The sequence below is a fragment of the Aythya ferina genome (assembly GCF_964211825.1).
Source record: "Aythya ferina genome assembly, chromosome: 2".
NCBI classification, from domain to species: domain Eukaryota; kingdom Metazoa; phylum Chordata; class Aves; order Anseriformes; family Anatidae; genus Aythya; species Aythya ferina.
In genome coordinates, this window is record NC_140297.1 from 6,161,578 (window position 1) to 6,173,858 (window position 12,281).

Consider the following 12,281-nt stretch of genomic DNA (forward strand, 5'->3'; position numbering starts at 1 on the left):
TTCTTATTCTCTATTTTGTTTTCCAGACATTTGTAGTACTGAACAAAGGGAAGACAATCTTTCGATTTAGTGCCACTCCTGCCTTGTATATACTTAGTCCTTTCCATCCAATCAGAAGAGCAGCAATTAAAATTTTGGTACATTCATATCCTTTCTGTTGATTTCCCTCCTAGTGTATTTTGCAATATTATTTTAAAACACAGATGTGTGGAACCCAGAAAATGTTTGATTTCATTAAGCTGTTTTAAAACTTGTGTTTGGATTTGCTTGCACAAGCAGAACTGCACTTGGATTTTTGGTCTGTTTTATTTTATATTGTTATGTGAGCTATGATTATGATTATATTATGCTACTGGCAGATAATGTGAACTGTACTGGATACTTTGATGAAATTACTCGGGTTCAAAAGGCATGAAAGGCCTTCCAATGACTATGAAGGAGTCAGTGAAAGAAACTGGCTGCAGTACCTTGGAAAGGAAAGGAACAAGGAAGCTGGAGCTTGCCCAGGAAAATGTATGCTGAAGGAGAGTTTTGCCACTGAGCACTTAAGCAGCCTCTCCCATGAGACTCCGTGAGACCATATACAGACAATTTAATTTTGAACTGCCTCAGAATTATTACTATTTTTTCTGTCCTGAAAGACAACATTTTAAAACTTGTTTTGTTGTTTTGCCAGTTTGGTTATTTCAACTTCTTACCCAGCTAGTAATGAAAGCAGAGGCTGGCCTGCTGGAGCTCTCAGTAGAAGGGTGATGGCTAATTTCCCTTAGCTCTAGATCTGGGGTCATGCAAGATGACTGCACATTTGGTTATTTTATTTTATTTTATTTTATTTTATTTTATTTTATTTTATTTTATTTTATTTTATTTTATTGAACACAGCTACGGAAACATTATATTCTGATATAGTCTCATCTCTCTGGAAGACCAGACTGAGCTGAATGCTCAGCTTTGTGTGAACATTACTAAAAACACACCCTTTTCCATGAGTTGCCTTCTTTTTCTACGGTGCGCATGGGGGATCCAGCAGTGCTAATTCAAATACTTCACATACTGTTCTGATAATTGTTTGGCGTTTTATTAATGGGAATCCCTCTGCTTCAATGCCCCTGCACATCAGAAAGAAACAATACTAAGCAGATAGCATCTTAGAATCATTGGTTTATTATCAAATTTCAGGGGCAAAAATAGGGAAATAAACCAGATTCCCAGTGAACCATGCAGTGAGAAAAAAAAGGAAATAAAAAAGAAAGATGTGAGAGTATAGATGTTCTAGCGGGAAGAAAAATAGGTAAAGCTTCTAGTACAAAAATTATAAGGAAAAAAAAAAAGAGTATGTGATATCAGCCAAGATGTTATGAAGAAAATGCATAGGATTTTTCAGAGGCATTTGCTGATGGATCAGGTTATACCTGCAAGCAGTGCAGCACATGCTGCTGTATACCCAGAGCCCAACAGTGTTTATTAGGTACAGTTACATCAGCACAGCCTTGCTGAGGTTAATTGAGGTCAGTGGATTTGCACAGCTATGGCTAAGAGAAGAATTTTGAAATTGAACTTCTTAGAAAAAGTGTGTATGTGTAAATATTGGCTCCAGTTTTGGAGGCCTGTTCTGTCTTCTCACTTTCTTTCACGCAGGCTGGGAAGCCAAGAGGTCCCAGATATGTGTAATGCACAGGAACTACACGCAGTCAACTAAAAGATAACTATGCAAGAAATCCTTATCACATTACTCCCAAGGATAAAGAGCACAGAGGAGTGAATTTCAAAGACATGACAGGAGCAGAAATATAGTCAGATAAGGAGTGTAAAGTTTCAGGAGCGGAAGGCTGCAATGCTAACAGTATTTTAGTTCCAGAAGGAGCCAAGTTATCACCTTTTGTTGATAATGTCAGACAATCCAACAGCTCAGCCTTTGGCCAGCGCAGGCAGGAGGCCGCAGCTCCTGTCCTGGTGAAACAGCAGTGAAGTCCCTGCATTAGGCACGGTGTTGTTTTCTGTCAATAAAGGCCTTTTGCATCATCCTGAAACACAAAGGGCAATTGGCTGAGCAGGAAGTCAATATCCCAGGCAGAAAGGAGCCTGAATCTGCAAGTACTCAAGCAGATAATATCACAGACATGAATCTGGGAACCGGATCTGTTGTCTTGCGTGAGGGTAATCAAGCAAGCTTTATTTTCCCTTGGGGCAAAAGTCAAAAAAGAGCATTAACAAATGGTACCCTGTCACGTAAGTGTCTGAAGCAACATCTTTTGCAGATGCCATATTTCCATTTCTAGGCACCAAATGTACCTCGAAGGCCAACAGTAGAACAGAGTAAAATCATCCTATATAGAAGCTGTGGGGGGTGACATTTCTTGGTTAAGTAGCTTTGTATGGAGTTCTTCTTCTGAGACTTCAGGCAAGATAGATCCTGTATGCTCACAGCTCATCCAACCAAGCATGGTTAGCCTAGTCATTCAGAAATACACCCTTCCAAAGGAAGTTATCCACAGGCTGACAGCCTCCTAGTAATGTGAATTATTTCAATTAACAACATACCCCTAAGCCTGTTCTAGGTATCTTTCTTCCTCTTCAGAGTCTAGGAGGCCTCATGAAAGGACCACAGTCCAGGAGGCTGCCAGAACCAGGCCCTGGCCCATTTCTGTCACAGGACTGTAGGTCTGCATCCCTTTGGTCTATATCGAATGCAGAACAGAAGGAATAGATGAGCACTTTTGCCTTCTTCATCATTACTGGCCATTAACATCTTTATTTACTATCTCATCCTATTAATAAGATTAAACCACTGTTAGCATTTCATTTATTCTGTATGCTTAATAGGCTCTTCTTAGTTCTTCTCGCCTGCAAGCTAAAAACTGTTCTGTGCTATCCCTGGTTTCTCCAAGCAGTTTGCTGTCCTGTATAAAATCCATGGCAATTGCTAGTTCCTTTTTTTTTTTTTCTTTTTTTTTTTTTCTTCTTTTTTTCTATGTATAGGTATAGATAAGTGCTCTCAATTTGCTACTAATCCAGAATAGGTTTTTGGCCAAAATTATCTTCTTTGATGTGAGAATTATGAATTCTGTCCCATCTAAAAAGAAAAAAAAATCCATAAGAATTCACAATTTGTGTTCATATTTTCTGCTTGCAACTTCTCTCCCATCTGATTTTACACACTTTCCTTGGTAAAGGAAAATGAGGCCTTGTGAAGTACCAATTATATGTACTATTGATTGGACCTAACCTTTGCTTGCCCATATTATATGTAATTTGGCAATGATCACTTAAAGAGCCACTAGTATTCGTTCTGCTAATTAACCATTATCTGTCATAATGAAGTCTAGAATAGAAATATGCTGTGTTTGACTCACTATCTTTGTGCTACAAGATAAATTTTATAACTTTTAGGAATTCTTTATACAGGCTGCATAATATCATTCTATAACTTCATATTGGAAATAAATGTCAGGTTCAATTTATTGCAGAAGGGATCCTGATGAGTAGCCTAGTATATTGGATTTGTGGTTCATAACAGAGTGTGTAACCCATTCTCCCTTTTGGAGTGCGTTAGCCATGTGTGTGATTCACGTCAACTCATGGATCAGTAGGCTTTCAAAAACTGGAATTAATAGCAGTTCTTTCAAAAAACTGGAATTAATAACAGTTCTAAGATAGGAACAGACAATGGTGGTAATGCAGATTGTATCTATTTCATCTCCTTTACTTACTCTGTCTTTTCTGAATAGATAATGATCACTGACTTTTTCTAATGTGAACAATTGCCTTAGATTTCAGATAGGAATACTAATTTTCATTCTGTAGGAATTTCTGTTTTCTCTTGCTTTTTACACAGACCTCTGACTTCGGTGCACAACCAACTAGAATGATTCTTTCTTTTCTGTTCTTTGAAGTTTTGAGCATGGTCATGAAACTCAGTTTGAATTGATAGTGCATTTGATGACCTGAAGCTGACCCCTTACATTTTCAACCTGTGTCATCCTGTACATTCTCTTTGGTGTCCAAATAAGAAGGTGATGACACCTGCCAATAAGTGAGCTTTGGGAAAGCTGTTAGATTCAGCTTACACCACTAGGAAACAGGGACGTATATATCTGATTGGTGAGCCAAAAATGTTTTTTATAGAGGAATTTCCCTGCTTGTAATTGTACTGATGGATAGCTGTTGTTTGGCATGACCTGAAGATACCACTCTGATATATTATTATTACTTTCACAACATTTCACTTCTGTTGAAAAAGTAATCCAATGTTTCCTACACTAGCTGCAGTTTACAACCTAAATTTTGTTAACCAGATAGACACTACTTTCAGGGACGTATCTCAGGCTGACTTAAGAAAATGAGTCTAGAAATCAGATATTCTTCCCTGTACTTCAGCAGGAGGTGTCGGCCCCGTAAGTGGAAAATGTTTGTGAGATGAGCAGTCCCTCTGAGTTCAATTACAGCTCTCTGCAATGGCACAGGGGAATATGTGAGTTGGTTACTACCAATTTAACCTTGTAGTGGCTTATGGGGCCCATCAGAAAACATTCCACTCTGTACTCAGCAGAGATTTTGGATCTGTGAAAAGACGGCTTTTATGCAAACATTTCAGGACATACCTTTTTAAATGATATCCTTTGATCACTATTCTTGTATATTACCACCCATGGGACTGGTAAAGAGATAAAACCAGAAAACTTTATTTTTTTTTTTCCAAAAGAAGGCAGTAGAAAGTTACATATGGATGCTACCGTCTCTGAGAAGGGTCCCAACCCATTGACTGAATTGTAGGTTGTTTTACTTCTGTTCATTTTAAGTCATTCTTTAAATGTTCTCAATTTCTCCAGGAGCATGGGATACATTATTTATGCAAGAAATTCCCATCATGCTTTGTCTTTTTTTTTTTTTTTTTAACAAAAAGTAGCATGTGCTTTTAGGAGAGCAGCTCAGTGAACTATGTTTTGAATTTCAGGAATTTGATTTGATTTTTTTTAATTTATTCTTTTTATTTATTATTTATTTATTTTATGGCCTCGGCGTAGCAGCTAAGTGCTAAGACTATACACTTGAGAGATTCATTTTAGCCTCCTGTTAGGGAAGCTGGTGCATCATCAGAGGCAGTCAGCTTTGCAGCCCAAGACAGTGTATTTTCCACCCTGGTTTGCAGACTAAGACTTGAAATTAATGCTCTGAAACTCGTGATAGCTTTTGGTGAAACTGTGTACTGAATGCAAGACCTCAAGCTCATTAGAGAGATTAGAGAGATTGGATATACAACTTTCCCTACTGCCTGAGAAAAGTTTCAGGATGCAAAATAAAATCAGAATTTGCAGAGACAGGTTTTTCAGTATGTACTTACATGAGACTAATCCCTCTTTTCATGCAAAGTTGTGCACCTATGCACATTGTCATCTGACCAGCACAGCTGTAAATTTGGGGTATTGTATTTTCAGAAGACTGCAGAGTCAGTGTTTGTTTACTGTATGAAGTATGCATAAAAAATGTAAGCAATGGAAAAAAACAGGAGAGAGTCCCCTGTTTTTTCTGTGTTTCTATAATTACATTTTCCCTTATGTAATTGCAAACAAATGTCTACAGTGTTTTTTAAACATCTTGGAAATTATAAGTGAGCTGTCACATTTTGTATGAAATGATAAAAATTTATAACGTATGCATTGTTTTCCTTAATTCAGCTATTTACATTGTTCAGTATGTTTATTATGTGCACTATTTTAACTAATTGTGTGTTCATGGCACAATCAGAGACTCCACCATGGAATAAATATGTTGAGTAAGTATCCTGGCTGCTTTACAACTTCCCCATCCTTATCTTGTCCTTCCTCTTCCATTTGTTACATCCTTTTCATCTTGTTTGCTGTTGTCTAATTTCTTTCCAGTAATACTGACCATAGTATCTGTCCTGACAAAATGTTTTGCCAGGTGTTTGTTGCCCGTGAAAACTCCCTTAGTAAGTAAGCTAACAATTTTCAGTCTTCCAAGCTCATACTTACTGCTAAATGCACCTGCTATGCTACATCGGAATGAGATCACTTATGATGAGAACTCCATTCAAAACTGGCCGGCCTTCCACAGTTCCCATGCAAGAGATTCAATTGCTGGACATGTTAAGATAGGCTGATGGATTTTATGTTAAATTATTTCAGAAAATACTCCCACGATGTAGTTAGTTCTGTCCTTAAACTGGAATTGGAAACACAAGTTTCCTTCAGACCGATTGCATCATGAGAAGTATTTCCCAGTAATCATTGGTGGACTTATTTTACGAGCAAGCATAAAATTATTTTGGAACACTTTTATCAGCATTCCTGTCTTTTTAGCTTGCCAAGTCCTCAGAAAAAAAAATAAATAGCAAAAGTGTCACTTGAAGTCCTTTTTATTTTTTTCTAGAATGAATTTTAAAAGGGGCTAACGGGCTTCAGAAAGCCCATTTCATTTCTTTAAGTTGCTTTAAAATACTCCTTTTAGAAAGAGATACCAGATGCACAAGCTAATCAACCTACAGTGCATTAAACAATTATTTTGGCTCATTGAACCAATCAGAACACACTTTTTATTTTTGACTGACATATGATAAACACAACCATCTGCTGTTCCATAGCCTGGTGGTTGGTCTACTCAGGGCTGTGAGGAAAGGCAGTAAATGCCCTTATTTTAGGTTTCATAAAATCATGCAGGGCACATCTTCTAGGCCATAAATTACTAATTATAGGCAGCACTGAACCAAATATTTCATCTGATCACAGTAACATCCTAATCCCAGGATGTTTCATGTATTTCTGTGCACTGTACTACCCTCAAGTATGTCTGTGACTTTCCTTTTCCCCTGATGTTGTCCTTTCCTCGTTGAAAACTGTCACACAGTACCATGCCCATGGTGTATGCAGCTGAAATATGGACATCTCATCCACGTGAGTCAAAATTTGGTCAGTGGGTCTACGGCTTGGAATTTGAACATTCTGAAGGAAAATATCAAAGTGTTTGTTGGGTCTTCCTTAGGCAGCAAAATGTGGATGATGTTATCAGTACATTGAGCAGGGCATGCAAGAAGCGTAGGGCATAATTGCAAATGGAATCATGCAGCATGGAGTAAAACCTTTCCCTTCCATGTTTCCCCCTCTACTGTGTCCCCTCATACCTCTCAGCTTTTTCTCCTCAAATTAAGAGAATGAAATCAAAACCAAATAGTTTTGTGGAACAAAATAATCCAATGAACTTTAATTCAAATTAATTAATATTGGATTTGGAACAGATACATTTAATTCATTTTTTCTGCTGTTCACAAGGGATGCACGAGCACAAGAGCAACATTGTGCAAATATTTGTCTTAGTATCCTCCTTTAAAACAGAATAAATACTTACTATTTTGGAAAAAAAAAAAAAAAGAAAAAAAAATCAATTCCATTTACCACCACTAAAAACTTTGAAAAATGCTGACTTCTATTGTTAAAGAAGCTGTTCGGTTGCTGGAGGACTTTGCCCAATGCATTTAGAATTTGATGATGATTATACAATCAATTAAACCATCTGACATGCTGAATAAATACAAGTGCTTTATCATTTTAATGAGCTTATGTACTGTTAACTATTTTTTTTGGTTCTTTCCTTGTGTTTTCTGCATGTATTACTGAATACACATGCTTTAAAGAGATTCACATGGGTGACCTATATTTGTAATATCAGAACAAAACTAAATACAAGCCATGAAGAGTTGGATACAAGATAATGCTTAGGTGTGTGGTCAAAAAGGAGATGTTAGAAACATTTTACATGCACTGCTGCACAAAAACAGCCCTGCTTATCTCCATTTTAAGCTGAAGCACACCGGGGATTTATAGTATGTGTAACTAACTCTACTGTGTGACAGGATGACAGGAGGGCATGAGATTTGCCTCCGCTTGTAAATGTGCACAGTTGCAGATCAGGGAAATACAACTAAGAGAAAATATTTCCTCATTTCCTTTTATGAATAATGCAGTTCTTCCATATATTACCACCTTTAATTGCTTACAGTTTTTGGTTTTTTGTTTGTTTGTTTGTTTTCCCCCTCCACTAAACAGGAATGCCAACTCTTCTAGGGTTGTTTTGTTTTTTGATGACATCGTTGCAGTTACTGATGTTTAGGAACTGAACAGAAAACTCAAGCCAGTGTTTCCAGTGCAAGCCCTAACATTATGGCTTATGAAATTTATGTTATCACAGAATCACAGAATCACAGAATTTCTAGGTTGGAAGAGACCTCAAGATCATCGAGTCCAACCTCTGACCTAACGCTAGCAGTCCCCACTAAACCATATCCCTATATATATGTATATATTTATATATATGTCAGACTCATGAGAATGAGAACTCTGCTTTAGTTTCATCTGTATCTTCATCTGGGGAAAAAAGTGTAGGGAATACTAGTGGTGGATATTAAGCATTTATTATTTTTATTAAGATAGGACCTAGAATACCAAGTCCCATTGGGCTAGATGTCTCAGGTAGAAACATATTAAAAAGGAGGTGTTGTATGCCCTGAAGTATGTCTCTGTTGGTAGTTAGAGCCCCAGATGGATACCAATCTGAGTGTTATAAATCAGATACGTTGCTGCCCTCCACAGAGAATTTGCTAAATATTATTACAAGTATTATCTTTATTGTGAAAGGTAAGATGTATGTTCTATCCAGTATCATTACAGTGAAGAGACTGTTGGTAATAAACAATGAACAGTAGTATGGGAAAAAAGACCCTCGTGTCTCTTACTGTCAAGCAGGTCAAAATTGCTGCGTTTAGTATTGGGGCAGGGCTTGATTTGCTCTTTTTTAGTGAGGACATTCTGCTGTTGTTTGATTCTGAGGGTTGAGTGATTCATCACAGATAGTGAAAGGGGGGAATTTGAAGGGGGAATGCCCTTTTAGCTAAGAAAACTAAGTGGCATTATTTTTTAACTTCTGTCCTTCAAAATGGCCTGGGCAGGAAGAGATGAGAGGTGTGAATGGACCAACCATTGTCCTTCGAATATGAGAAACAACAAGGAATGCTGCATAATCCATTCCTCTTTCATTGGCGACTGCAGGCAGAGCTTCGAAAGCACAGCTTAGCAGCATAGCGTTCATGCTTGACATAACGAGCAAGAATTCATCAGGGTACGCCCTGTGGTGAAACTTATCTTCATCCTGTGGCTGTCATGAGTGCTTTCCCATTTCTTACACGTCCCCTGGTCCACTCATGACGTTGCTTACACCCAGCCCCAGTGCCACAGCCATGACCCACATGAGCAAGCCCAAAAAGGTGGGCAGGAGGGTCTCATGTGAGTAGGACTGGGCTGAGTGTGCCTCTGCCATTCTCTCCCTCAACTGCTTGCTAATGCTCTTGCTTATCTTGGACACTTTATTCCCCAGGTACACTTTCACTGGCATTTACACTTTTGAGTCATTGATAAAAATATTGGCAAGAGGATTTTGCATGACAGAATTCACCTTCCTTCGAGATCCATGGAACTGGCTGGATTTCAGTGTTATTGTTATGGCGTAAGTAGCACTCCCTTATATTTTTTGAGACAGTAGTGTGCAATAGTTATTTTTTAAAAAATTATCTAGCTGTCCTCTTTTTTATTTTTCGACTCAATTGTACTAAAAAATGAGAAAATTCTCACTATATTAGGATGGACTTTGTTTTCCTGAGTGGTTTCAGAGCAAGAAGTCGGAGGAATCCTCTGTTTTGTTCTGTCAATTCACTAGACTGTTTTAGAGAAATTATTTACATTTGATCTGAACTCCTGGGCCCATGCTATTTGAATGGAAACAAAATTGGGAAAAAATACTCAACCCAAACTTAGGTCAAACAGCAGTAAGGGCCACTGAACTCAGTGGTGGGGTTCAGGGATCAGGACTAATATTCTTAGTAATATTTAGCAGAAGAACAACACAAAGACATGTGAAACCTATGTGGACTTAATTGGGAAGATTCCCATTTATTTTAGTAGGTCAGCCCAGCGCCAGATTCTGGTATCTGTTACTACCTTCCTGTGGTTTTGGCTGAACTGGCATCTGGCCATTGTGATAAGCATTTCAAAAAATGCAAGGCAGGTGGGGAGGAGCTTTTGGCAGTCAGCACACACTAGGTATTTTTCTCAGCTAAACCTTTCCTCAAGCAGTGTGATTCTTTTGCAACATTTGCAGACAGGACAGAGCAACCAGTGTCGCCAGCACACTGTCCTGTCCATTGGATACTGTAATTGATGCAGGGAGTTGAACTTTAGGGTTCTGAATTCTTCATGACTTGGAGAGCTTCAGTGCATGGGTTCCCAGTATTCTAGAAGGAAGGAAGCTTTTGACAGTAAGGTAGAAATGAGCAGAGAAAAAAGGATAAAAAAGAAGCAACTTGCAGCCTTGACAGTGCATGACACTGTCATGACAGTGCTCTTCCTTGTCTTCTCAGCTCGGGTGGAGGTTGGGTGTCATCCCCCAGCTCTGCAGAACTCCTCTGGGAGCATCTCAGTGACTGTCACCAAAATCAGAGTCTAAGCAGTCAATGCAGACAAGGTCTGGATATCCCTTAAATTATGGCCTGATCACCTTTAGAGGGTTGGCATTTATACAGTTGAATTAAAATATGCACAAACCTTAAGGTGGACTATTGCCCAATTTATTAAGAGATTACACTTCTTTTTTTCTTTTCTGATTCTTCTCAACTTGAATGGCCAGTGAGTTCTCTGGCCCTAGGAATTGTAAAATTTTCCCTGAGACTTATTTGACCTCAGTTTTTTGTTTCCAAGTTACATTTAAATTTTCTATCTAAATGATATTCCATCTCTTAGTTGGAAGGTCCCCATAACAGGGTTGCCTGAGAAAAACTAAGCTCAACATCAAATTATTGCAATGATTGCTCGCTTCAGAAGTGGCAGTTGATCCTGTTGCTTCTTACTTTAAGGCAGTAACATTAACAATTTTGGAATAGAAAGGAAAGATTTGAAATTCTGGAACAGAAAAGAAGGAATTTATACTTATAGCTAGATGCAAGCGTTTTCTTCAGCCCATAAGGAGCAGGGAAAGAGTTAAAAGTGACTGCAATATGATCGTCATATGTACAATGAAACCTGCTTCCCAAGTATGCAACCAGCAGATAGCACAAAGCATTGGATAATGGACTCTATTCTGATACGATTTATCCTTCATATAAATTCAATTTGCAAGCAATTTAAAGTGAGATTGATTATACAGGTAACTGTGGTGTTGTTTTTGCTTGCAGCTAGTGGTATTTCTGTATCTGGAAACAAAAACAGCATGGGATGGAGAGCCTGATAAGGGGCCATGAGATTTAGATGGGCCAAGGGTTTTGAGCTAACTGAAAATGTGATTGTTTCACTGGTGGATGTTACAGTGGAATGACCATCAGTTACTGCAGAGCTATTGCAGAATTACTTCCTACCTCCTCTTTGGGGCAGAAATTGCACGGATTGGGTCACAGGGAGTAGCTTTTAATAGCATGCTAGAGATTAAGTGACGCCACAGGTCTCCAGGGCTTTTCTCCCACCCTGTGCTAGCAGAGAGCCATGGCTTCTGACCCTCTGTGGGACCATGGATGGCTTCAGGGGAATTTATGAAACTGCCCTGTTTAGATCACTGTTTCCTAAACAAGCGAGTGCTTTCCAGAATGAGGAGGGAGAAGCTGCTCTAACTGTGTTGGAAAATGTCCTGCCAAAATTTTAAAGACAATAAGCAATTTCCTTGCTAAACAGAAAACTTGGAGTGGGAACTCCAGTTGCTTCTCACTTCCCATTACAGAGGAACTGAACTGCTGCAATTCCATCCAAGAAATGGTCAAAATAAATATTAATTGACTGTTGTGAACAAGCAGCAGTAGTATTTGTTTAATATGTTTGTACATATAGTATTATTTTGTTTGTACAAATCTTTGGTCAGAAAAATCATATTCCCATCCTGTTGCTTCTCCCCAAATTATTTTTTCCACCCTTGCATGCTGCAGAAGAGTTTGGGAGAGAAGCACTGGGTAAACCTGGTGAGGAATTACTGGACAGGTAAATGCCAGACTTCCCTGTAAGACTATGCAGAGGAGAAGCAATATTTCTCTTCCAGGCCATAACCTGGGTTAGCAGATATGAAGAGGATGCTTTGTCCTCTCCCAGAGGCTTTTGCACAAAGTCCATTTTAGCAGGCTTTGTAAAATAGTCAGGTGAGTTTTATCCTTAATATGTGAAAACAAAAGCCTCAAAAAAGTAGAATATGTAAATGTAAATATCAATACAAAAGGGTCCAAGAGCTGTTTGGTTGAGAAG

At 38.4% G+C, this 12,281-nt stretch overlaps 1 protein-coding gene across 5 annotated transcripts in view; it reads left to right on the forward strand.

Moving 5' to 3' along the window:
• The window catches only part of LOC311432690 (sodium channel protein type 5 subunit alpha-like), a 206,930-nt gene that overhangs the window by 41,946 nt on the left and 152,703 nt on the right, over positions 1-12,281 (forward strand). For 3 of the 5 annotated variants that reach the window (XM_084511135.1, XM_084511138.1, XM_084511139.1), the window contains exons 3-5: positions 27-137; positions 5,676-5,773; positions 9,385-9,513. In XM_084511135.1, the coding sequence (XP_084367261.1) occupies positions 27-137; positions 5,676-5,773; positions 9,385-9,513 (338 nt within the window). Of the gene's footprint in view, positions 1-26; positions 145-5,675; positions 5,774-9,384; positions 9,514-12,281 lie in introns of all 5 variants that reach the window. The other 2 variants (XM_084511137.1, XM_084511136.1) reach the window with 1 other exon arrangement.